Source organism: Coregonus clupeaformis, chromosome 12 (assembly GCF_020615455.1).
Source record: "Coregonus clupeaformis isolate EN_2021a chromosome 12, ASM2061545v1, whole genome shotgun sequence".
NCBI lineage: Eukaryota > Metazoa > Chordata > Actinopteri > Salmoniformes > Salmonidae > Coregonus > Coregonus clupeaformis.
In genome coordinates this window covers 62,019,507-62,043,691 of record NC_059203.1, presented here as the reverse complement: position 1 = coordinate 62,043,691, position 24,185 = coordinate 62,019,507, and the positions used below count along the sequence as shown (strand labels likewise).

Sequence of the window (24,185 nt, the reverse complement as noted above, 5' to 3'; positions counted from 1 at the left end):
CTGTTTTTCATGAGAATGCGCACGTCACATTCATCCGCCATGTGCCTGCCTGCCCGCCCGCCCGCCCACTCTCTCTCTCTCTCTCTCTCTCTCTCTCTCTCTCTCTCTCTCTCTCTCTCTCTCTCTCTCTCTCTCTCTCTCTCTCTCTCTCTCTCTCTCTCTCTCTCTGTCTCTCTCTCTCTCTCTCTCTCTTCACAGAATGTACAGAGAGCCGGGCAAAGACATTTCCCTCGTCGCAATAGCTAGAGATTGTGTTGGTGCTGATCGCACCGTCAGTCAGCAGCCCGCGTCTGAGTTCGAGACAGTTGCGGCTGTAGCCTTTTGGAGCCTTGTGAGCAAACAAACGTTTTGGCAAAGAAGACTGGATTCTACGTGGAACACCTTTGTAAAAAGAACCGGAAAATAACGAACGAATGAGAGGAGAATGGGGGAATAATCAATCTGATTAAATATTGCGGAAATGCGTAGCCTAAACGTATTTTATTTATTTATTCCTTGACAGCTTTCTCCGTTTATGACACCAGCCTCATATATTTTATTTTTCTATTTTCTATTCTTACTAATGATGAATTGGGAAACTATGTGGCCAGTGTGACTCAATTACACTTTCTCTGGCAAAATTGTACCTCCTCATTTTTGGGGAGTGGGACACCAGAGGGGCGTCTTTCACTGAAACCACAGGATGCATGATGTGTCCAAACCAAGGTCCACGTTATGCCCAGTAATACAGGCTCCAAAAGGACTATTCAACCTTAGCTCGATATATCTAGAGACATATCCTCCTATGGATCGAACAACAGAACACCATGCGTAGGCCTAAAGAAGAGTTCAAGGGGCTCTCCGAATTCCATAAAGGAATACTAGGACTTCTCCACTCTGTCTTTCTGAGATACTAGCAGCACCAGAGATCCGGACCAACCAAGCTAACGGCAGGATGTGGTACGCCCAAGCCATCTACATCGGGATGGAGGTGATCATCGCAGTGACTTCAGTGATCGGAAACGTGATGGTTGTCTGGGCGGTGCGGATCAACCGTTCGCTGCGAGACACCACCTTCTGTTTCATAGTGTCTCTGGCTCTGGCAGACATTGCGGTGGGGGCTCTGGTCATCCCGCTGGCCATCACCATCAACATCGGGTTCAAGATGCACTTCTACAGCTGCCTGCTGGTCACGTGCACCATGCTGGTGCTCACGCAGAGTTCCATCCTCGGGCTGCTGGCCATCGCTTTTGACCGTTACCTGAGGGTGAAAATACCCATGAGGTAATAGTAAGAGTTAGAGAAATGTGAAATATTGTGCTTTGCTGAGTTTTCTTTTTTCTTTTGTCTCTGTTTGCATGCTTTCTTTGCCAAGGTCAGTAGGTCAAACATTTGTCTCGTTTGTGTGTTGGCAGTGGCATTTTAGATATTGTGCAGTATAGGCTATTTTGTTGCAGATTGCCTGAATAGGCTACTCAGCCTATTTCACAGTGAGCTCCACAAGTATTGGGGCAGTGACTTTTTTTCTCTCTTTGTTTTGGCTCTGTACTCCAGTACGTTGGATTTGAAATGATACAATGACTATGAGGTTAACGTGCTGTCAGCTTTAATTTTAGGGTATATAGAAATTAATTGTAAATAATGTATTGTGTCATTTTGGAGTCACTTTTATTGTAAATAAGAATAGAATACGTTTCTAAACACTCCTAGATTAATGTGGATGCTACCATGAATAGGTATAATCCTGAATGAATCGTGAGTAATGATGAGTGAGAAAGTTACAGCTGCACAAATATCCTACCCCCCCCCCCAAAAAAAGCTAACCTCTCCTGTTATTGTAATGGTGAGAGGTTAGCATGTCTTGGGGGTATGATATTTGTGCGTCTGTAACTTTCTCACTCATTTTTCACGATTCATTCAGGATTATCTATGATGGGTGATTTGAAGGAGTCAGGCGCAGGAGGGTAAATCACAGAATAACAGGATTGATTCCGGAAAACAGAGTTACGCAGCAATGCCTATTTTGCGCACTGGAACCAACAAGGCACACTGGGAAAATAACCCAGCAATACAAATTCCAAGGAGCTCAACCTTCACTATCCTCACAATAAACAATCACACACAAAGACAAGGGGGCAGAGGGAACACTTATACAAGTACTGATGAGGGGATATGAACTGGGTGTGTAATAAACAAGACAAAACAAATGGAATGATGAGATGAGGAGCGCCAGTGGCTAGAAGGCCGGTGACGACGAACGCCGAAGCCTGCCCGAACCAGGAGAGGAGGCAGCTTTGGAGGAAGTCGTGACATTATCCGTAATCATAGTAGCATCCACAATAATGTAAAAGTGTTTGAAACATATTTTATTCTTATTTACAATAAAAGTGACAAAGAAATACACAATACATTATTTACCATTAATTTCTGTTGCTTACAAAATAATCTGAAACACAACCAAAACAAACAGCAAATGCATCCAACAAATTTGTAGAGTCACAAGCTTGATGTAGTCATTGCGTGCTATGAAAATGGGACCAAATACTTAGCGTTTTACTACTTTAATACACATGTACAATGAGGGAAATAAGTATTTGACCACTCTGCAAAACATTACTTAGTACTTGGTGGCAAAACCCTTGTTGGCAATCACAGAGGTCAGATGTTTCTTGTAGTTGGCCCCCAGGTTTGCACACATCTCAGGAGGGATTTTGTCCCACTCCTCTTTGCAGATCTTCTCCAAGTCATTAAGGTTTCGAGGCTGACGTTTGGCAACTCGAACCTTCAGCTCCCTCCACAGATTTTCTCTGGGATTAAGGTCTGGAGACTGGCTAGGCCACTCCAGGACCTTAATGTGCTTCTTCTTGAGCCACTCCTTTGTTGCCTTGGCCGTGTGTTTTGGGTCATTGTCATGCTGGAATACACATCCACGACCCATTTTCAATGCCCTGGCTGAGGTGAAGCTGTCCTGTCCCCTTAGCAGAAAAACACCCCCCAAAGCATAATGTTTCCACCTCCATGTTTGACGGTGGGGATGATGTTCTTGGGGTCATAGGCAGCATTCCTCCTCCTCCAAACACGGCGAGTTGAGTTGATGCCAAAGAGCTCGATTTTGGTCTCATCTGACCACAACACTTTCACCCAGTTCTCTGAATCATTCAGATGTTCATTGGCAAACTTCAGACGGGCATGTACAGTGGGGAGAACAAGTATTTGATACTCTGCCGATTTTGCAGGTTTTCCTACTCACAAAGCATGTAGAGGTCTGTAATTTTTATCATAGGTAAACTTCAACTGTGAGAGGGAATCTACAACAAAAATCCAGAAAATCACATTGTATGAATTTTAAGTAATTAATTTGCATTTTATTGCATGACATAAGTATTTGATACATCAGAAAAGCAGAACTTAATATTTGGTACAGAAACCTTTGTTTGCAATGACAGAGATCATACGTTTCCTGTAGGTCTTGACCAGGTTTGCACACACTGCAGCAGGGATTTTGGCCCACTCCTCCATACAGACCTTCTCCAGATACTTCAGGTTTCGGGGCTGTCGCTGGGCAATACGGACTTTCAGCTCCCTCCAAAGATTTTCTATTGGGTTCAGGTCTGGAGACTGGCTAGGCCACTCCAGGACCTTGAGATGCTTCTTACGGAGCCACTCTTTAGTTGCCCTGGCTGAGTGTTTCAGGTCATTGTCATGCTGGAAGACCCAGCCACAACCCATCTTCAATGCTCTTACTGAGGGAAGGAGGTTGTTGGCCAAGATCACGCGATACATGGCCCCATCCATCCTCCCCTCAATACGGTGCAGTCGTCCTGTCCCCTTTGCAGAAAAGCATCCCCAAAGAATGATGTTTCCACCTCCATGCTTCACGGTTGGGATGGTGTTCTTGGGGTTGTACTCATCCTTCTTCTTCCTCCAAACACGGCGAGTGGAGTTTAGACCAAAAAGCTCTATTTTTGTCTCAACAGACCAGATGACCTTCTCCCATTCCTCCTCTTGATCATCCAGATGGTCATTGGCAAACTTCAGACGGGCCTGGACACTTGAGCAGGGGGACCTTGCATGCACTGCAGGATTTTAATCCATGACGGCATAGTGTGTTACTAATTGTTTTCTTTGAGACTGTGGTCCCAGCTCTCTTTAGGTCATTGCCCAGGTCCTGCCGTGTAGTTCTGGGCTGATCCCTCACCTTCCTCATGATCATTGATGCCCCACGAGGTGAGATCTTGCATGGAGCCCCAGACCGAGGGTGATTGACCGTCATCTTGAACTTCTTCCATTTTCTAATAATTGCGCCAACAGTTGTTGCCTTCTCACAAAACTGCTTGCCTATTGTCCTGTAGACCATCCCAGCCTTGTGCAGGTCTACAATTTTATCCCTGATGTCCTTACACAGCTCTCTGGTCTTGGCCATTGTGGAGAGGTTGGAGTCTGTTTGATTGAGTGTGTGGACAGGTGTCTTTTATACAGGTAACGAGTTCAAACAGGTGCAGTTAATACAGGTAATGAGTGGAGAACAGGAGGGCTTCTTAAAGAAAAACTAACAGGTCTGTGAGAGCCGGAATTCTTACTGGTTGGTAGGTGATCAAATACTTATGTCATGCAATAAAATGTTAAAATTAATTACTTAAAAATCATACAATGTGATTTTCTGCATTTTTGTTTTAGATTCCGTCTCTTGCAGTTGAAGTGTACCTATGATAAAAATTACAGACCTCTACATGCTTTGTAAGTAGGAAAACCTGCAAAATCGACAGTGTATCAAATACTTTCTTGAGCAGGGGGACCTTGCGGGCGCTGCAGGATTTCAGTCCTTCACGGCGTAGTGTGTTACCAATTGTTTTCTTGGTGACTATGGTCCCAGCTGCCTTGAGATTTGACAAGATCCTCCCGTGTAGTTTTGGGCTGATTCCTCACCGTTCTCATGATCATTGCAACTCCACGAGGTGAGATCTTGCATGGAGCCCCAGGCCAAGGGAGATTGACAGTTATTTTGTGTTTCTTCCTATTGTGAGTAATCGCACCAACTGTTGTCACCTTCTCACCAAGCTGCTTGGCGATGGTCTTGTAGCCCATTCCAGCCTTGTGTAGGTCTACAATCTTGTCCCTGACATCCTTGGAGAGCTCTTTGGTCTTGGCCATGGTGGAGAATTTGGAATCGGATTGATTGATTGCTTCTGTGGACAGGTGTCTTTTATACGGGTAACAAGCTGAGATTTTTGACATCTTTGGGCTATCGAGGAGGGGAGGACACTTCCTTTTGCCTACTAACTAATTGACACTCCTTGACCACTTATCGGTTTCCGGGTTATGGAGGAGAGAGAATGGAGGACAGTCTTTTGCCCAAACGAGAATCTCCCACAATCAGCTCTTAGACAGAGCTACAGTTGAAGTCGGAAGTTACATTTACATTTACGTTTACATACACTTAGGTTGGAGTCATTAAAACCTGTTTTTCAACCACTCCACAAATATCTTGTTAACAAACTGTAGTTTTGGCAAGTCGGTTAGGACATCTACTTTGTGCATGACACAAGTAATTTTTCCAACAATTGTTTACAGACAGATTATTTCACTTATAATTCACTGTATCACAATTCCAGTGGGTCAGAAGTTTACATACACTAAGTTGACTGTGCCTTTAAACAGCTTGGAAAATTCCAGAAAATGATGTCATGGCTTTAGAAGCTTCTGAAAGGCTAATTGACATCATTTGTGTCAATTGGAGGTGTACCTGAGGATGTATTTCAAGGCATACCTTCAAACTCAGTGCCTCTTTGCTTGACATCATGGGAAAATCAAAAGAAATAAGCCAAGAAAAAAAAAGTAAACCTCCACAAGTCTGGTTCATTCTTGGGAGCAATTTCCAAACACCTGAAAGTACCACGTTCATCTGTACAAACAATAGTACGCAAGTATAAACACCATGGGACCATGCAGCCATCATACCACTCAGGATGGAGACGCGTTCTGTCTCCTAGAGATGAACATACTTTGGTGCGAAAAGTGCAAATCAATCCCAGAACAACAGCAAAGGACCTTGTGAAGATGCTGGAGGAAACAGGTACAAAATTATCTATATCCACAGTAAAACAAGTCCTATATTGACATAACCTGAAAGGCCGCTCAGCAAGGAAGAAGTCACTGCTCCAAAACTGCCATAAAAAAGCCAGACTACGGTTTGCAACTGCACATGGGGACAAAGATCGTTCTTTTTGGAGAAATGTCCTCTGGTCTGATGAAACAAAAATAGAACTGTTTGGCCATAATGACCATCGTTAGGTTTGGAGGAAAAAGGGGGTACCTTGCAAGCCGAAGAACACCATCCCAACCGTGAAGCACGGGGGTGGCAGCATCATGCTGTGGGGGTGATTTGCTGCAGGAGGGACTGGTGCACTTCACAAAATAGATGGCATCATGAGGAAGTAAAATTATGTGGATATATTGAAGCAACATCTCAAGACATCAGTCAGGAAGTTAAAGCTTGGTCACAAATGGGTCTTCCAAAAGGACGATGACCCCAAGCATACTTCCAAAGTTGTGGCAAAATGGCTTAAGGACAACAAAGTCAAGGTATTGGAGTGGCCATCACAAAGCCCTGACCTCAATCCTATAGGAAATGTGTGGGCAGAACTGAAAAAGTGTGTGCGAGCAAGGAGGCCTACAAACCTGACTCAGTTACACCAGCTCTGTCAGGAGGAATGGGCCAAAATTCACACAATTTATTGTGGGAAGCTTGTGGAAGGCTACCCGAAACGTTTGACCCAAGTTAAACAATTTAAAGGCAATGCTACCAAATACTAATTGAGTGAATGTAAACTTCTGACCCACTGGGAATGTGATGAAAGAAATAAAAGCTGAACTAAATCATTCTCTGTACTATTATTCTGACATTTCACATTCTTAAAATAAAGTGGTGATCGTAACTGACCTAAGACAGGGAATTTTTACTAGGATTAAATGGCTGGAATTGTGAAAAACTGAGTTTAAATGTATTTGGCTAAGATGAATGTAAACTTCCAACTTCAACTGTACATGCAAATCGCAGGTTGTCAATGTGTATCACAGATTATCCATTATATTGACCAGATACTCAAGTGGCTGCTCTAAAAATGAAAATAAATCAGTCTGGAGAAGGCAAGATCAGGTGGGACCATTCTAGCCAATGATATAAAGTGTTTTTTCTCAAAGTTGCAGGGATGTCACCTGTCCCACTTATATCAGTACACTTGTAACAACCTAAGCATTTTGGAACACGTATTCAATCAAATAAGCCACATGTAGAAAATTCAAATTCAACGCTCTTCTCATTGATCTCCATACAAACACTCCTCGCTAGGTGAGTGAAAAAACAATAAAAGCCACCGGCTGGAGAAAACAGATTTGGGGCCCAGTTATCCCTCTCGCTCTAACAAATCACCCACAGACAGACAGACCACAGACCATCAAAAATCAGCGAAAATCTGACAGCTTTCAGACACAGACTGCCAACAGGACAGATACAGAACACCTAGCTACCATATCAATATGATGTTGCTTAACTGTATTTTATATCACATTGTATATCAAATATGGAATTAATTCATCTACAACTGATAGTGCCCAACCACAACAGACTGCAGACAGACAGTGTTGTGTTCAGTACATAGCCAGTATCAGTTGGGGTCAAGTCCATAGTCAAGATGAGATGTGTGTAGCAGACCTGCTCTATTTGAATTCCACACCAGCTATGAGGTATGCTCTCCTAGTGAGACTGTAAAGCTCTCCATGTGTTGACCAACCGGGCCCCTCACATACCCGACACACACATGTCCAATAGCACATGGAGTTTGTGTAGAAGGAAATCATGATATATTCCAGTTACAATGAGCTGCTACATATGGACTTAGGTAGATGTACAGTGTGAATGTTCAGAATGGCATGACCAAATCCACCCAAATCAACTCAGGGACTTTGATAGGTTTTGTTAGGTTCTGACAAACAGAGTCAAAAACTAACGGACAACTAGTCAAAGCTCAAACCAAGTTTATTCACCCACTGGGTCAAACAGTTTACACAAGCACATATATTTATACCCTCCTTCTATGCGGTGTCTCCTCCTTGCACATCTGGACAGCCAATACATCTCTGTTGCTAGGCAGGACTTTATGGTGATGGTTCTTTCTCACTTCATCTGACCTGACCTCTGCCCAAATTCCTCACTCCTCCCTAATTCACGGCTGTCCTACCTTATCTGTGACTGAAACCAGACCATTGCCCTTCTCCTCTCCATAGGATACATGAGATTTAACAATGACATGTTCTGACAGAATGTAAACTTTCTGCACTCAGTAGATTTCCATACACCCAGTTCTAATATGGTAACATAAATAAGGATATTTCAATATTTCAAGTTGGAACCTAACAATTTGAAATCGTCAAACTAACTGAGGAGGTTTCTTTGAATAACAAGGAAGATTCAATAGAGGAAAAAGTGGAGGAAAGTTGTTTTCTTAGTTGGTTCGCTGGGTTCGGGGGAGATGAAACACGTTGTGCACTTTGAACGAGCGATAACTCAGACCCTGGAATCAAGACAATTGTTTTCCAAAGCTACACTTTCACAGAGCACTGAGCATTGACCATTAGTGCACACAGGATAAGGGTTGATTACCAAATGACCAATAGTACAGAAAATATAAACTGAAAATATCTCTAAAGCTCTCATATTTCTTACAATATGTGAAAATCTATATGATAGAGATCTGCTAGAGAAAACACCCCTCCCGAGTAGCTATGCCACTAGAGATCCTGGTTCGAATCCAGGCTCTGTCGTAGCCGGCCGCGACCGGGAGACCCATGGGGCGGCGCACAATTGGCCCAGCGTCGTCCAGGGTAGGGGAGGGAATGGCCGGCAGGGATGTAGCTCAGTTGGTAGAGCATGGCGTTTGCAACGCCAGGGTTCGATTCCCACGGGGGGCCAATGTATGCACTCACTAACTGTAAGTCGCTCTGGATAAGAGCGTCTGCTAAATGACTAAAATGTAAAATGTAAATGTAATTATTGTTCACTCCAGAATACTTTGATGAACTGTCTGGTGACAGAAACATTGGTATAAGATACCCATTCAAATACATGGGCATGAAGACAGGAACCTGGATGATGAGGTGGCCTTAGATATGATATTATTTGGATGAGGAGATATTCTCTGGAAATGATAGAGCAGACAAGCGCATCAGCATATTGGTATATAGTCAGTATAGATTGTCATTTCTAAAACCACCAATAATAGGCTGCGTTATCCCTATCCAAACAACTAAAGCATTTGAGAGGCCTAAATCGTGATTTGCCTGTAAAAAGGGAGCTACAGTTAATGTACCATTCATCGACTGCAGTTACAGAGAATGCATGGTTGATCCATGTGATCATTGTGGTTGGTTGGCTGATCTGAATATGTCTCAGGCTGCCACCCTGCCCGGGCCTCTGAATCTGGCATAGGGTGCGTACGAATGGGCAACCTGTTCCTTATGGGCTCGAGTCAAAAGTAATACACTATATAGGGAATAGGGTGCCATTTGAGACGCAACTCAAAGTTGATAGTGAAAGGATGCAATTAGTCAACAAAAGTTACCAGACTGTTCTCTGCGAATGACTGCAACGTTGACTTACTGGACACTTAGTGTACACTTAACATTCACCCATTTTGAATGTTTTATTGTTTTTGGGTATCTCTGAGCGATGTTCTATCGATTCCCGGGGTCATTTCATGTTTTCATGTGTATCTGCGCTCTTGCCGTTCACGCAGGCATAAATGCAGCTGGTATGACGTAGCATTGCGATAAAGCTGCTCTCACTACACTGGAAGTTAATAGGAAGATAACCTTTAGAATAATGATGAGTGAGAAAGTTACAGATGCACAGATATCTTACCCCCCCCAAAAAAAAAATGCTAACCTCCCCTGTTATTGTAATGGTGAGAGGTTAGCATGTCTTGGGGGTATGATATCTGTGTGTCTAATTTTGTCACTCATCATTATTCATGATTCATTCAGAACTATCCGTAATCATGGTAGCATCCACATTAACGTAGAAGTATTTAGAAACATATTCTATTCTTATTTACAATAAAAGTGACTCCAAAATGTCACAATACATTATTTGCCATTCATTTCTATTGGGCAGAAAATAATCTGAAACACAACCAAAACAAACAGCAAATGCATCCAACAAGTTTGTAGAGTCAAAAGCTTGATGTAAAGTGCTGGAGTACAGAGCCAAAACAACAACAAAATTGTCACTGTCCCAATACTTTTGGAGCTCACTATACAGTGCATTCTGAAAATATTCAGACCCATTGACTTGTTCCACATTTTGTTACGTTACAGCCTTATTCTAAAATTGATTAAATAGTTTTTTCCCCTCATCAGTCTACACACAATACCCCATAATGACAAAGCAAACACAAGTTTTTAGAAATTGTTGCAAATCTATAAAACTGAAATATTACATTTACATAAGTATTCAGGTTCTTTACTCAGTACTTTGTTGAAGCACCTTTGGCAGCGATTACAGCCTTGAGTCTTCTTGGGTGTGAGGCTACAAGCTTGGTACACCTGTATTTGGGGACTTTCTCCCATTCTTCTCTACAGAGCCTCTCAAGCTCTGTCAGGTTGGATGGGGAGTGTCCTTGACCAAGGCCCTTCTCCCCCGATTGCTCTGTTTGGCCGGGCGGCCAGCTCTAGAAAGAGTCTTGGTGGTTCCAAACTTCTTCCATTTAAGAATGATGGAGGCCACTGTGTTCTTGGGGACCTTCAATGCTGCAGACATTTTTTGGTACCCTTCCCCAGATCTGTGCCCGACACAATCCTGTCCCAGGATCTACGGACAATTCCTTCGATCTCATGGCTTGGTCTTTGCACTTACATGCACTGTCAACTGTGGGACCTTATATAGACAGGTGTGTGCCTTTCCAAATCATGTCCAATCAAATAAATGTATCACAGGTGGACTCCAATAAAGTTGTAGAAACATCTCAAGGATGATCAATGGAAACACAAATTCGAGTTTCATAGCAAAGGTTCTGAATACTTATGTAAATAAGGTATTTCTGTTTTTAACTTGTAATAAAAACCTGTTTTTGCTTTGTCATTATGGGGTATTGTGTGTAAATTGATGAGGACAGTTTTCATTTAATCTATTTTAGAATAAGGCTGTAACGTAACAAAATGTAGAAAAAGTATATATACACTGAGTGTACAAAACATTATGAACACCTGCTCTTTCCATGACATAGACTGACCAGGTGAATCCAGGTGAAAGCTAATATCCCTTATTGATGTCACTTGTTTAATCCACTTCAATCAGTGTAGATGAAGGGGAGGAGACAGGTTAAATAATGATTTTTAAGCATTGAGACAATTGAGACATGGATTGTGTGTGTGTGCCATTCAGAGGGTGAATGGGCAAAACGAAATGTTTAAGTGCCTTTGAACGGGGTATGGTGGTAAAGTGCCAAGCGCACTGGTTTTTGTCAAGAACTGCAACTCTGCTGGGTTTTGTAGTTGGTGGAAATTCAAATCCATTATTATATAGAAATTATGTTGAATAATAATAAACTACATTTATCAATCTGACTCCATTATCATGTTAACACTATAGGCCAATAATCGTATTCAGTGGGTATAGCCAAGGTTGCGTCACCACTCGGAATACTATAAGATGCATGTGTCTAGGTTTACCGTTATGCAATTATTAAGAGGCTGAGGAACAAGGAGCTAATATCTTGTAATCGATGTCTTAGCATACAATTATTGAGTTAACCTTAGCTCAGAGATGCACAGTTAGAGACCAAGCATATATACATTTACATTTACGTCATTTAGCAGACACTCTTATCCAGAGCGACTTACAAATTGGTGCATTCACCCTATAGCTAGTGGGATAACCACTTTCCAATTTTTTTTTTTGGGGGGTAGAAGGATTACTTTATCCTATCCCATATATGCTGTGTATTGTGAATAACATTTACCATTAGACATTTCACCAAATAATAATTATAGCAATATTACTCAGAAATATGGACTACGGTTCATATCCATTTAAAAGTAATCAGATGTATTACAGTTACACAATAAGAATACAATTAACAAGTGGTACACACCAGAAATCTTCAAGATAAAAAGAATACAAAATATATAATAATTCACCACTATGACATACAAACATACATCAGGAGATTGGTAAACCAATGACTCCATGATCAAAGTTTTAACCCAGCTTTAATTCTTCCAAGAACGCCAACTCCCAGTATCTCCTATCCTCTGTAGCTCAGCTGGTAGAGCACGGCGCTTGTAACGCCAAGGTAGTGGGTTTGATCCCCGGGATACACAAAATAATGTATGCACGCATGACTGTAAGTCGCTTTGGATAAAAGCTTCTGCTAAATGGCATATATTATATTTTTATTATATCTAATTAACATCACTTTTCATGGCCTAAAACATTAAAACGAAGGCATGAAAACAACACACAAATTATTGGATCTAATCACCACACCTCAACACTGTATGATAAGAGCACACCCCTGTGTTGCTCCTCTTTCAACTATCCGCCGTCCGACGAACAGAACAACACAGTTTCTCAGTAACAATAAATAGCACTTACAGTACAAGAAACATATAAAAATGCATAGCTCTTTATGAACTCTTGAAACAATTCAAACATGACAATTTAATTCACACAGTAACATTTAATCGATTCGAGTTTCATCAGTCTTCACACCTCTCCTGGCTTCAGTGACCCCAGGACTTCTGTGGGAATTGTTGGCTGCTTTTCCTTCACTCTGCGGTCCAACTCATTCCAAACCATCTTAATTGGGTTGAGATCGGGTGATTGTGGAGGCCAGCTCATCTGATGCAGCACTCCATCGCTCTCCTTCTTGGTCAAATAGCCCTTACACAGCCTGGAGGTGTGTTTTGGGTCATTGTCCTGTTGAAAAACAACTGATAGTCCCACTAAGCGCAGACCAGATGGGATGGCGTATCGCTGCAGAATGCTGTGGTAGCCATGCTGGTTAAGTGTGCTTTGAATAAATCACATACAGTGTCACCAGCAAAGCACCCCCACACCATCACACCTCTTCCTCCATGATTCATGGTGGGAAGCACACATGCAGAGATTCTCTGTTCACCTACTCTGCGTCTCACAAAGACACAGCAGTTGGAACCAAAAATTTTGACATCAGACCAAAGGACAGATTTCCACCAGTCTAATGTCCATTGCTCGTGTTTCTTGGCCAAAGCAAGTCTCTTCTTCTTATTGGTGTCCTTTAGTAGTGGTTTCTTTGCAGCAATTCGACCATGAAGGCCTGATTCACTCAGTCTCCTCTGAACAGTTGATGTTGAGATGTGTCTGTTACTTGAACTTTGTGAAAAATGTATTTGGGCTGCAATCTGAGGTGCAGTTAACTCTAATTAACTTATCCTCTGCAGCAGCGGTAATTCTGGTCTTCCTTTCCTGTGGCGATCCTCATGAGAGCCTGTTTCATCATCATCAGTTTTCATCATCATAGCGCTTTATGGTTTTTGCGACTGCACTTGAAGAAACTTTCAAAGTTCTTGACATTTTCCGGATTGACTGACCTTCATGTCTTAAAGTAATGATGGACTGTCATTCCTCTTTGCTTATTTGAGCTGTTCTTGCCTTAATATGGACTTGGTCTTTTAACAAATAGGGCTATCTTCTGTATACCTCCCCTACCTTGTCACAACACAACTGATTGGCTCAAACGCATTAAGAAGGAAATAAATTCCACAAATTAACTTTTACCAAGGCACACCTGTTAATTGAAATGCATTCCAGGTGACTACCTCATGAAGCTGGTTGAGAGAATGCCAAGAGTGTGCAAAGCTGTCATCAAGGCAAAGGGTGGCTACTTTGAAGAAAATAAAATAAAATATTTTTTGATTTGTTTAACACTTTTTTGGTTACTACATGATTCCATATGTGTTATTTCATAGTTTTGATGTCTTCACTTTTATTCTATATTGTAGAAAATAGTTCAAATAAAGAAAAACCCTAGAATGAATAGGTGTGTCCAAACTTTTGACTGGTTTATTTGAACAGTGAGAGACAGAATAACAACAGAAAAATCCAGAAAAACGCATGTCAAAATGTTATAAATTGATTTGCATTTTAATGAGGGAAATAAGTATTTGAACCCCTCTCAATCAGAAAGATTTCTGGCTCCCAGGTGTCTTTTATACAGGTAACGAGCTGAGATTAGGAGCACACTCTTAAAGGGAGTGCTCCCAATCTCAGCTTGTTGCCTGTATAAAAGACACCTGTCCACAGAAGCAATCAATCAATCAGATTCCAAACTCTCCACCATGGACAAGACCAAAGAGCTCTCCAAGGATGTCAGGGACAAGATTGTAGACCTACACAAGGCTGGAATGGGCTACAAGACCATCGGCAGCAGCTTGGTGAGAAGGTGACAACAGTTGGTGCGATTATTCGCAAATGGAAGAAACACAAAATAACTGTCAATCTCCCTCGGCCTGGGGCTCCATGCAAGATCTCACCTCGTGGAGTTGCAATGATGTGAGAACGGTGAGGAATCAACCCAGAACTACACGGGAGGATCTTGTCAATGATCTCAAGGCAGCAGGGACCATAGTCACCAAGAAAACAATTGGTAACACACTACGCCGTGAAGGACTGAAATCCTGCAGTGCCCGCAAGGTCCCCCTGCTCAAGAAAGCACATATACAGGGCCGTCTGAAGTTTGCCAATGAACATCTGAATGATTCAGAGGAGAACTGGGTGAAAGTGTTGTGGTCAGATGAGACCAAAATCGAGCTCTTTGGCATCAACTCAACTCGCCGTGTTTAGAGGAGGAGGAATGCTGCCTATGACCCCAAGAACACCATCCCCACCGACAAACATGGAGGTGGAAACATTATGCTTTTAATATGCCATTTAGCAGACGCTTTTATCCAAGGGGTGTTTTTCTGCTAAGGGGACAGGACAACTTCACCGCACTGAAGGGAAGATGGACGGGGCCATGTACCGTCAAATCTTGGGTGAGAACCTCCTTCCCTCAGCCAGGGCATTGAAAATGGGTCGTGGATGGGTATTCCAGCATGACAATCACCCAAAACACACGGCCAAGGCAACAAAGGAGTGGCTCAAGAAGAAGCACATTAAGGTCCTGGAGTGGCCTAGCCAGTCTCCAGACCTTAATCCCATAGAAAATCTGTGGAGGGAGCTGAAGGTTCGAGTTGCCGAACGTCAGCCTCGAAACCTTAATGACTTGGAGAAGATCTGCAAAGAGGTGTGGAACAAAATCCCTCCTGAGATGTGTGCAAACCTGGTGGCCAACTACAAGTAGCGTCTGACCTCTGTGATTGCCAACAAGGGTTTTGTCACCAAGTACTAGTCATGTTTTGCAGAGTGGTCAAATATTTATTTCCTTCATTAAAATGCAAATCAATTTATAACATTTTTGACATGCATTTTTCTGGATTTTTTTGTTGTTATTCTGTCTCTCACTGTTCAAATAAACCTACCATTAAAATGATAGATTGATCATGTCTTTGTCAGTGGGCAAACGTACAAAATCAGCAGGGGATCAAATACTTTTTTCCCTCACTGTATATATATATACTACCGTTCAAAGGTTTGGGGTCACTTAGAAATGTCCTTGTTTTCAAAATATTTTTTGGGTCCATTAAAATAACATCAAATTGATCAGAAATACAGTGTAGACATTGTTAATGTTGTAAATGGCTATTGTAGCTGTAGATTTTTTATGGAATATCTACATAGGCGTACAGAGACCCATTATTAGCAACCATCAGTCCTGTGTTCCAATGGGACGTTGTGTTTGCTAATCCAAGTTTATCATTTTAAAAGGCTAATTGATCATTAGAAAACCCTTTTGCAATTATGTTAGCACAGCTGAAAACTGTTGTGCTGATTAAAGAAACAATAAAACTGGCCTTCTTGAGACTAGTTGAGTATCTGGAGCATCAGCAATTGTGGGTTCGATTACAGGATCAAAATAGCCAGAAACAAATAACTTTCATCTGAAACTCGTCAGTCTATTCTTGTTCTGAGAAATGAAGGCTATTCCATGCGAGACATTGCCAAGAAACTGAAGATCTCGTACAACGCTGTGTACTACTCCCTTCACAGAACAGCGCAAACTTGCTCTAACCAGAATAGAAAGAGGAGTGGGAGGCCCCGGTGCACAACTGAGCAAGAGGACAAATACGTTAGAGTGTTTAGTTTGAGAAACAGACGCCTCACAGGTCCTCAACTGGCAGCTTCATTAAATAGTACCCGCAAAACACCAGTCTCAACGTCAACAGTGAAGAGGCGACTCCGGGATGCTGACCTTCTAGGCAGAGTTGCAAAGTAAAAGCCATATCTCAGACTGGCCAATAAAAATAAAATATTAAGATGGGCAAAAGAACACAGACACAGGACAGAGGAAGATTGGAAAAAAAAGTGTTATGGACAGACGAATCGAAGTTTGAGGTGTTCGGATCACAAAGAAGAACATTTGTGAGACGCAGACCAAATGAAAAGATGCCATCTGTCAAGCATGGTGGAGGCAATGTGATGGTCTGGGGGTGCTTTGGTAGTGGTAAAGTGGGAGATTTGTACAGGGTAAAAGGGATCTTGAAGAAGGAAGGCTTCATTCCATTTTGCAACGCCATGCCATACCCTGTGGACGGCGCTTGATTGGAGTCAATTTCCTCCTACAACAGGACAATGACCCAAAGCACAGCTCCAAACTATGTAAGAACTATTTAGAGAAGAAGTAGTCAGCTGGTATTCTGTCTATAATGGAGAGGCCAGCACAGTCACCAGATCTCAATTTGAGCTGTTGTGGGAGCAGCTTGACCATATGGTACGTAAGAAGTGCCCATCAAGCCAATCCAACTTGTGGGAGGTGCTTCAGGAAGCATGGGGTGACATCTCTTCAAATTACCTCAACAAATTGACAACTAGAATGCCAAAGGTCTGCAAGGCTGTAATTGCTGCAAATGGAGGATTCTTTGACGAAAGGACACAATTATTATTTTAATTAAAAATCATTATTTCTAACCTTGTCAATGACTACATTTCCTATTCATTTTGCTATATTTCCTATTCAAACTAATTTCATGTATGTTTTCATTGAAAACAAGGACATTTCTAAGTGACCCCAAACTTTTGAACGGTAGTGTATATATACACAATTTCAAAGATTTTACTGAGTTACAGTTCATATAAGGAAATCAGTCAATTGAAATAAATAAATTAGTCCCTAATCTATGAATTTCACATGACTGGGAATAAAGATACCTATCTGCTGGTCACAGATACCTTAAAAAAATGTTAGGGCCGTGGATCAGAAAACCAGTCAGTGTCTGGTGTGACCACCATTTGCCTCATGCAGCGAGACACATCTCCTTCACATAGAGTTGTTCAGGCTGTTGATTGTGGCCTGTGGAATGTTGTCCCACTCCTCTTCAATGGCTTTGCGAAGTTGCTGGATATTGGCAAGAACTGGAACACGCTGTCGTACACGTCGATCCAGAGCAATCAAAACATGCTCAATGGGTGACATGTCTGGTGAGAATGGAGGCCATGGAAGAACTGGGACATTTTCAGCTTCCAGGAATTGTGTACAGATCCCTGCGACATGGGGCCGTGCATTATCATGATGGCGGTGGATGAATGGCACGAGAATGGGCCTCGGGATCTTGTCACGGTATCTCTGTACATTCAAATTGCCATCAATAAAATGCAATTGTGTTCGTTGTCCGTAGATTATGCCTGCCCATACCATAACCCCACCGCCACCGTGGGGCACTCTGTTCTCAATGTTGACATCAGCAAACCGCTCACCCACACGACACCGCACACACTCTCTGCCATCTGCCCGGTACAGTTGAAACTGGGATTCATCCATGAAGAGCACACTTCTCCAGCATGCCAGTGGCCATCGAAGGTGAGCATTTGTCCACTGAAGTTGGTTATGATGCCGATCGGCAGTCAGGTCAAGACCTTGGTGAGGACGACGAGCACGCAAAGCTTCCCTGGGATGGTTTCTGACAGGTTGTGCAGAAATTCTTCAGTTGTGCAAACCCACAGTTTCATCAGCTGTCCGGGTGGCTGGTCTCAGACGATCCCGCAGGTGAAGAAGCTGGATGTGGGGGTCCTGGGCTTGCTTTGTTACACGTGGTTTGCGGTTATGAGGTCGGATGGACATACTGCCAAATTCTCTAAAACAACATTGGAGGTTTATGGACATTCCTACAGTCAGCATGCCAATTGCACTCTCCCTCAAAACTTGAGACATCAGTGGCATTGTGTTGTGTGACAAAACTGCACATTTTTGAGTAGCCTTTTATTGTCCCCAGCACAAGATGTACCTGTGTAATGATCATGCTGTTTAATCAGCTTCTTGTTATACCACACCTGTCAGGTGGATGGATTATCTTGGCAAAAGAGAAATGCTCACTAACAGGGATGTAAACCAATTTGTGCACAGAATTTTAGAGAAATAAGCTTTTTGTGTCTATGGAAAATTTCTGGGATCTTTCATTTCAACTCATGAAACATGGGACCAACACTTTACATGTTGCGTTTATATTTTTGTTCAGTGTATATATGTTGTTTATTTGTATGTGTTGGTGTCACACCCTGGCCTTAGTTATCTTTGTTTTCATTAATATTTTAGTTAGGTCAGGGTGTGACATGGTGAAGTATGTGTTTTGGTTTGTCTAGGGGTTTGTAGGTTTATGGGGTAATTCTTGTCTAGGTGTTTGTATATTGATGGCTGCCTAGATTGGTTCTCAATTGGAGACAGCTGTGGTTTATTGTCTCTAATTGGGAGCCATATTTAAGGCAGCCATGGGCATCATGTGTTTGTGGGTAATTGTCTAAGTGGAACGTTTGTTGCTTGTCTGTGCACTTACGTTATTTAGCTTCACGGTCGTTTGTTGTTTTGTAAGTTTTGGATAGTGTTCGGTTTCGTGTTTTCTCTCTTCCAAAATAAAGAGATGTATTTTGCACACGCTGCGCCTTGGTCCAATATCTCACAAGAAGACGATCGTGACAGTTGGGCTTTAGCTGAGATTATTCTTTAGAGTCAAGTATATTTGTCCAGGCCTCAATTGTTCCTTGACTAGCACCATTCATTCTCGCTGTCGATAATTCTAATAGTAACCATATCCACTGGCGGATTGGGAGAGAGTGGGGTGATTGCCATCTAAGAGCCAACATGTTTTTTGCGCCAGTGCTGCCTGTCAGTAGTAGTCGTCTCTCTGATTGATTGAGAGTCAAGGAGCTATCATAGTTAAGTAACATAGCAGATGCAATGCATTGAATATTTACAATAATGTACTTCAAAATGAATTTAGTAACTTTGCCCCAGAAGCAATTAACTGCAGGGCACTCCCACATCATATGAAGGAATGTGCCTACCTGATTTAGGGGACACAGTGAGGAGTTGGGGACAATTTCATCCTAAAACTTTTCCTTGGTGTTAAATACAGTCTGTGAACAAACTTAAAATGTATAAGTTGATGGTTCGGATAACGGGATGCCTAGGTCATATTTTTCCATATTCTGTTTCACTTAAAGGGTTGTTCAGATTCATTTAGATCTGTGGATCATATTTGTTTAATGGCTAGCTCAGAATATGAGCTTTCCAAAAGTTGTTTATATATTATAGAGATCAGTCCTTTTGGGAGCCCAGATAATGTATTTATAAATCTCTTCATCGGCTGGTTTGGTAGTTGGGTTTCCCAAGGGACTCTATAGGCCAGCATAGCTAACCTTAGTTGTAAATATAGAAAAAAGGAGTTGCCTGGTAATGTGAATGTGTCATTCAAATCTTGGAATGTTCCCATGATATCGGCAAGGGTACGGATTCCACATTTGGACCATTGGGGGAATGCAAAAGGCTGCCCTCCAGATCGCACATAATTATTCTGAAATATTGGAGTATGGGCATGCCATTTTGATTCCCAGTTACATTGTTTTTCAATTTCAATAATAGGACCAAAGCATAGTTTACATTGTTTAAGGGATATATCAGTGAAGACCACCTCTCCCAGGGCAATAGGAGACACCATATTTCTCTCCATACTCAGCCAGGGGGCGGAAGAATCATGTCTAAACCAATTTAGGATGGGACGAAATGCTAGTGCCTGGAAATACAATTTAAAGTTTGGTACGGATAGTCCTCCTACGTCTTTCCCTTTTTGCAAGTTTGTTAATTTTATCCGGACTCGCATACTTTGCCATGTACATTTTGAGGCCGACGTTATTCCTTATTCAGTATGTCAGAGAGCCATGATTGTTCTACATAGCATTTTCTATCTGAACGTTTCAAAACGTTGCATACTGCTGAACGCGCTAATGAGGTAACATTACTGAAGAAGGTGTAGCCTAAACAAATGGTTAATGGTCCGGTCCGCATGTAGCCTAGTTTTAGAACGGTCCGCTATATACTTTATGAATGTAAAATGCGGCCTGCCAATGCACGATAGAGAGAAAAAACATAGCTCTGGTGTTATGGGTCATGTCTTTTGAACGGTAGCCATGCTAGCCGGGCTAGAATCAAGCCGTTTTCTCTGAGGAAAAGAGGAAGACTTGGCTACCTTGGCTACAGAACCTGTATATGAAATGTAGTGGGAAAACTGGGAGGGTTGAGCGAGACTACAAATTCAAAGAGACTACTTTTCTATAGGCTACTCAATGGAGAGAAAAACATAGGCAAACGGTTGTTTAACGATTAAACTCAATGTTGCTTTTGTTTTTATTGTTGTTACTGATTGTCCTGCTGACAATCTTGATTATTATTATTTTAATGATGTTAATATTCTAAATTAATTACTTAATTTCCTAAGTACTCTTTGGCAATATGTACATTGTTACGTCATGCCAATAAAGCAATTGAGAGAGAGAGAGAGAGAGAGAGAGAGAGAGAGAGAGAGAGAGAGAGAGAGAGAGAGAGAGAGAGAGAGAGAGAGAGAGAGAGAGAGAGAGAGAGAGAGAGAGAGAGAGAGAGAGAGAGAGAGAGAGAGAGAGAGAGAGAGAGAGAGAGAGAGAGAGAGAGAGAGAGAGAGAGAGAGAGAGAGAGAGAGAGAGAGAGAGAGAGAATTTGTGGGTACATTTAGGTGTCTCTTGAGATTATTTACTCATCGTCTGAGGGTGAGTTCTACTTTCACGCCTCAGTAGAGCAGCTCCTTCAGCAGACACACACTCACCTAAAATGAATAGTCCACGGCCTTACCTCATCTCCTCTGGTGTGTGTGCAGAACACATCAGTTCACTCCTCTTGTATAGTTATTCAGCTATGACTTTCAAAAGGAGGAAATCACAGATTTGTATTACAAACTTCAATGTAATTCAGAAGTATGACAGGGTAGTAGACAGTCTAGTACTATACCATGGATTGCAAAACACGGTGTATACAAGTCAATCACAGACGTGATTTTCAGAATATAAGTCAGCCAGCCAAGATGTTGAGCATGTTGGGTTTACTTTATCATGGGTTTGTTCATTGAATGACAAAACCACATTTGTGACAAGTTGCAGATGTTGGCTTGCTCCAAAAACAATTTGTAGTGCAGGACACAAATGTCTTCTATTGATTCAAAGTCAAGAAAGAAAGCAGTTGGAAGCATATTTACATCTTAGTCATTTAGCAGACACTCTTATCCAGAGCAACACTACAGTTAGTGAGTGCATACATTTTTTCTCCTGTGGGAATCGAACCCACAACCCTGGCGTTGCAAGTGCCATGCTCTACCAACTGAGCTACACGGGACCACATATAAACAGGGAACACAGAAAAGTATGCACTAAATCTCCAACAATTGTTGCTCCATACACACACGCACACACACCAAACCAGTATACTTTAACCCCTCATTCTTGTCTTAGCTACAAGCATGTGGTGACACGGCGGCGCGCAGGCACGGCGGTGGTGGTGTGCTGGATGGTTGCCATAGTGGTTGGCCTGACACCCATGCTGGGCTGGAACAACCTGCTGAGTCTCCGTGACAACGACTCCCTGGTGACCCATGACCTCTTAGTGATGTGTCGGTTTGAGAACGTCATCAGCATGGACTACATGGTCTACTTCAACTTCTTCGGCTGGGTGCTGCCTCCCCTCGTCCTCATGCTGCTAATCTACGCTGAGATCTTCTACAAGATACACCACCAGCTCAACAAGAAGGTAGCACACGTTCTAGAAAGTACCTGTCTTGAGAATCAGATGACTAGAACAGAGTAACCCTACCTTCTTTACCATGAGCTATGTGCATTGTCTCTACTGTATGTGCAAGTATGATCTATGCTGAGGTATTATATGATCCAATGCCAGCTCAGTAAGAACATTAGCCTGATCTAGTTTTACCAGTGTCTTGCCAAGGTTAGCTTGAGCTAGTCTTTCCAATGTCTTGCCAAGGTTAGCTTGAGCTAGTCTTTCCAATGTCTTGCCAAGGTTAGCTTGAGCTAGTCTTTCCAATGTCTTGCCAAGGTTAGCTTGAGCTAGTCTTTCCAATGTCTTGCCAAGGTTAGCTTGAGCTAGTCTTTCCAATGTCTTGCCAAGGTTAGCTTGAGCTAGTCTTTCCAATGTCTTGCCAAGGTGAGCTTGAGCTAGTCTTTCCAATGTCTTGCCAAGGTTAGCTTGAGCTAGTCTTTCCAATGTCTTGCCAAGGTTAGCTTGAGCTAGTCTTTCCAATGTCTTGCCAAGGTTAGCTTGAGCTAGTCTTTACAATGTCTTGCCAAGGTTAGCTTGAGCTAGTCTTTCCAATGTCTTGCCAAGGTTAGCTTGAGCTAGTCTTTCCAATGTCTTGCCAAGGTTAGCTTGAGCTAGTCTTTCCAATGTCTTGCCAAGGTTAGCTTGAGCTAGTCTTTCCAATGTCTTGCCAAGGTTAGCTTGATCTAGTCTTTCCAATGTCTTGCTAAGGTTAGCTTGATCTAGTCTTGCCAAAGTTAGCTTGATCTTGCCAACTCCTATGGTCATTCTCACATGGCCTGACAATGATCATAGGAGTTGGCAAGACCGCACAAAAAGTTCTGGGACCAGGTTACATGAAGGTCACTGACTAGACTAGAGTCAGATGAATGGAATAGAATGAAACGGGTGCATTTGATGAGCAGAGCAGGGAGGTGGAGGGAGATAGAGAGATTGAAGGTGATGGAGGGAGATAGAGAGAGGTGGCGGGAGATAGAGAATGGTGGAGGGAGATAAAGAGAGGTAAAGGGGTGTTGAAATTGTCTGTCCTTTGGCGTAACAGGTCATTCCCCTCAGGGATGATAGCTTAGACAGGCATAATGAACACCCAGGAGACGATGCTGTGAAAATCAAACACACTTAGAATAGAATAACAAAAAAATTTACAAGAGGGAACGTGTAAGTATGCATTACAGAAATGTAGAGCCTCTGAATCTAAAGTCTAAATCCTCTTCTCCCTCCCTCCTACCCCAGGTGACGGCGAGCCACACAGACCGCAGCCATTACTACGGTAAGGAGCTGAAACTAGCCAAGTCATTGGCTCTGGTCCTCTTCCTGTTTGCCATCAGCTGGCTTCCTCTCCACATCCTCAACTGCATCACGCTGTTTTGCTGTGACACGTCCATGTCAATCATCTACATCGCCATCCTGCTCACACATGGCAATTCCGCTGTGAACCCCATTGTCTACGCATTCCGGATAAAGAAGTTCCAGAATGCGTTTCGGAAGATCTGGGAGCAGTATGTGTTGTGTAGGGACCCGATAGGCAAGCTGCCCCAGAGACGGAGTCAGATGTGCCAGAGCGGAGTGGAGAGGAGGCTGAGGGCGAATGATGATGACAATTATGTCTGATCTGGTGATGAAGGTCAAAGGGGGCCTTGGTCATAGGGGGCACAGCTCTGTTGCATCCCGCACTTTACACTTTGTTTGTAAACCATCTGTCAACGATGGCTTTACAGTGGTGGGGTGTTGGATTGATCTTGTTGATCGTGTACATCTGCTACAAAAGGACTAAGTTATGAAAACGCTGCTGGCAGCGGAATCCAATACAGCAAAGAGTTTCTACTACAATGCAACTCAAACACGAACGCGATGGACATCCCAATGGCCCATCTAATCCCTGATTGTCTGCGAGTGGATTACAAACCCAAATGCAAACGTGGAAAACACATGGGAATCAGACTTAGAAAA

The 24,185-nt window shown here is 42.5% G+C and overlaps 1 protein-coding gene across 1 annotated transcript; it reads left to right on the top strand.

The window, feature by feature from the left end:
• Window positions 1–351: 351 nt before the first annotated feature.
• LOC121578486 (adenosine receptor A1-like) lies at window positions 352–23,846 on the top strand. Its single transcript, XM_041892850.2, has 3 exons — window positions 352–1,263; window positions 21,917–22,211; window positions 23,469–23,846. The coding sequence occupies exons 1-3, from the start codon at window positions 935–937 to the stop codon at window positions 23,844–23,846; spliced, it is 1,002 nt and encodes a 333-aa protein (XP_041748784.2). The 5' UTR covers window positions 352–934.
• The last annotated feature ends 339 nt before the right edge of the window (window positions 23,847–24,185 follow it).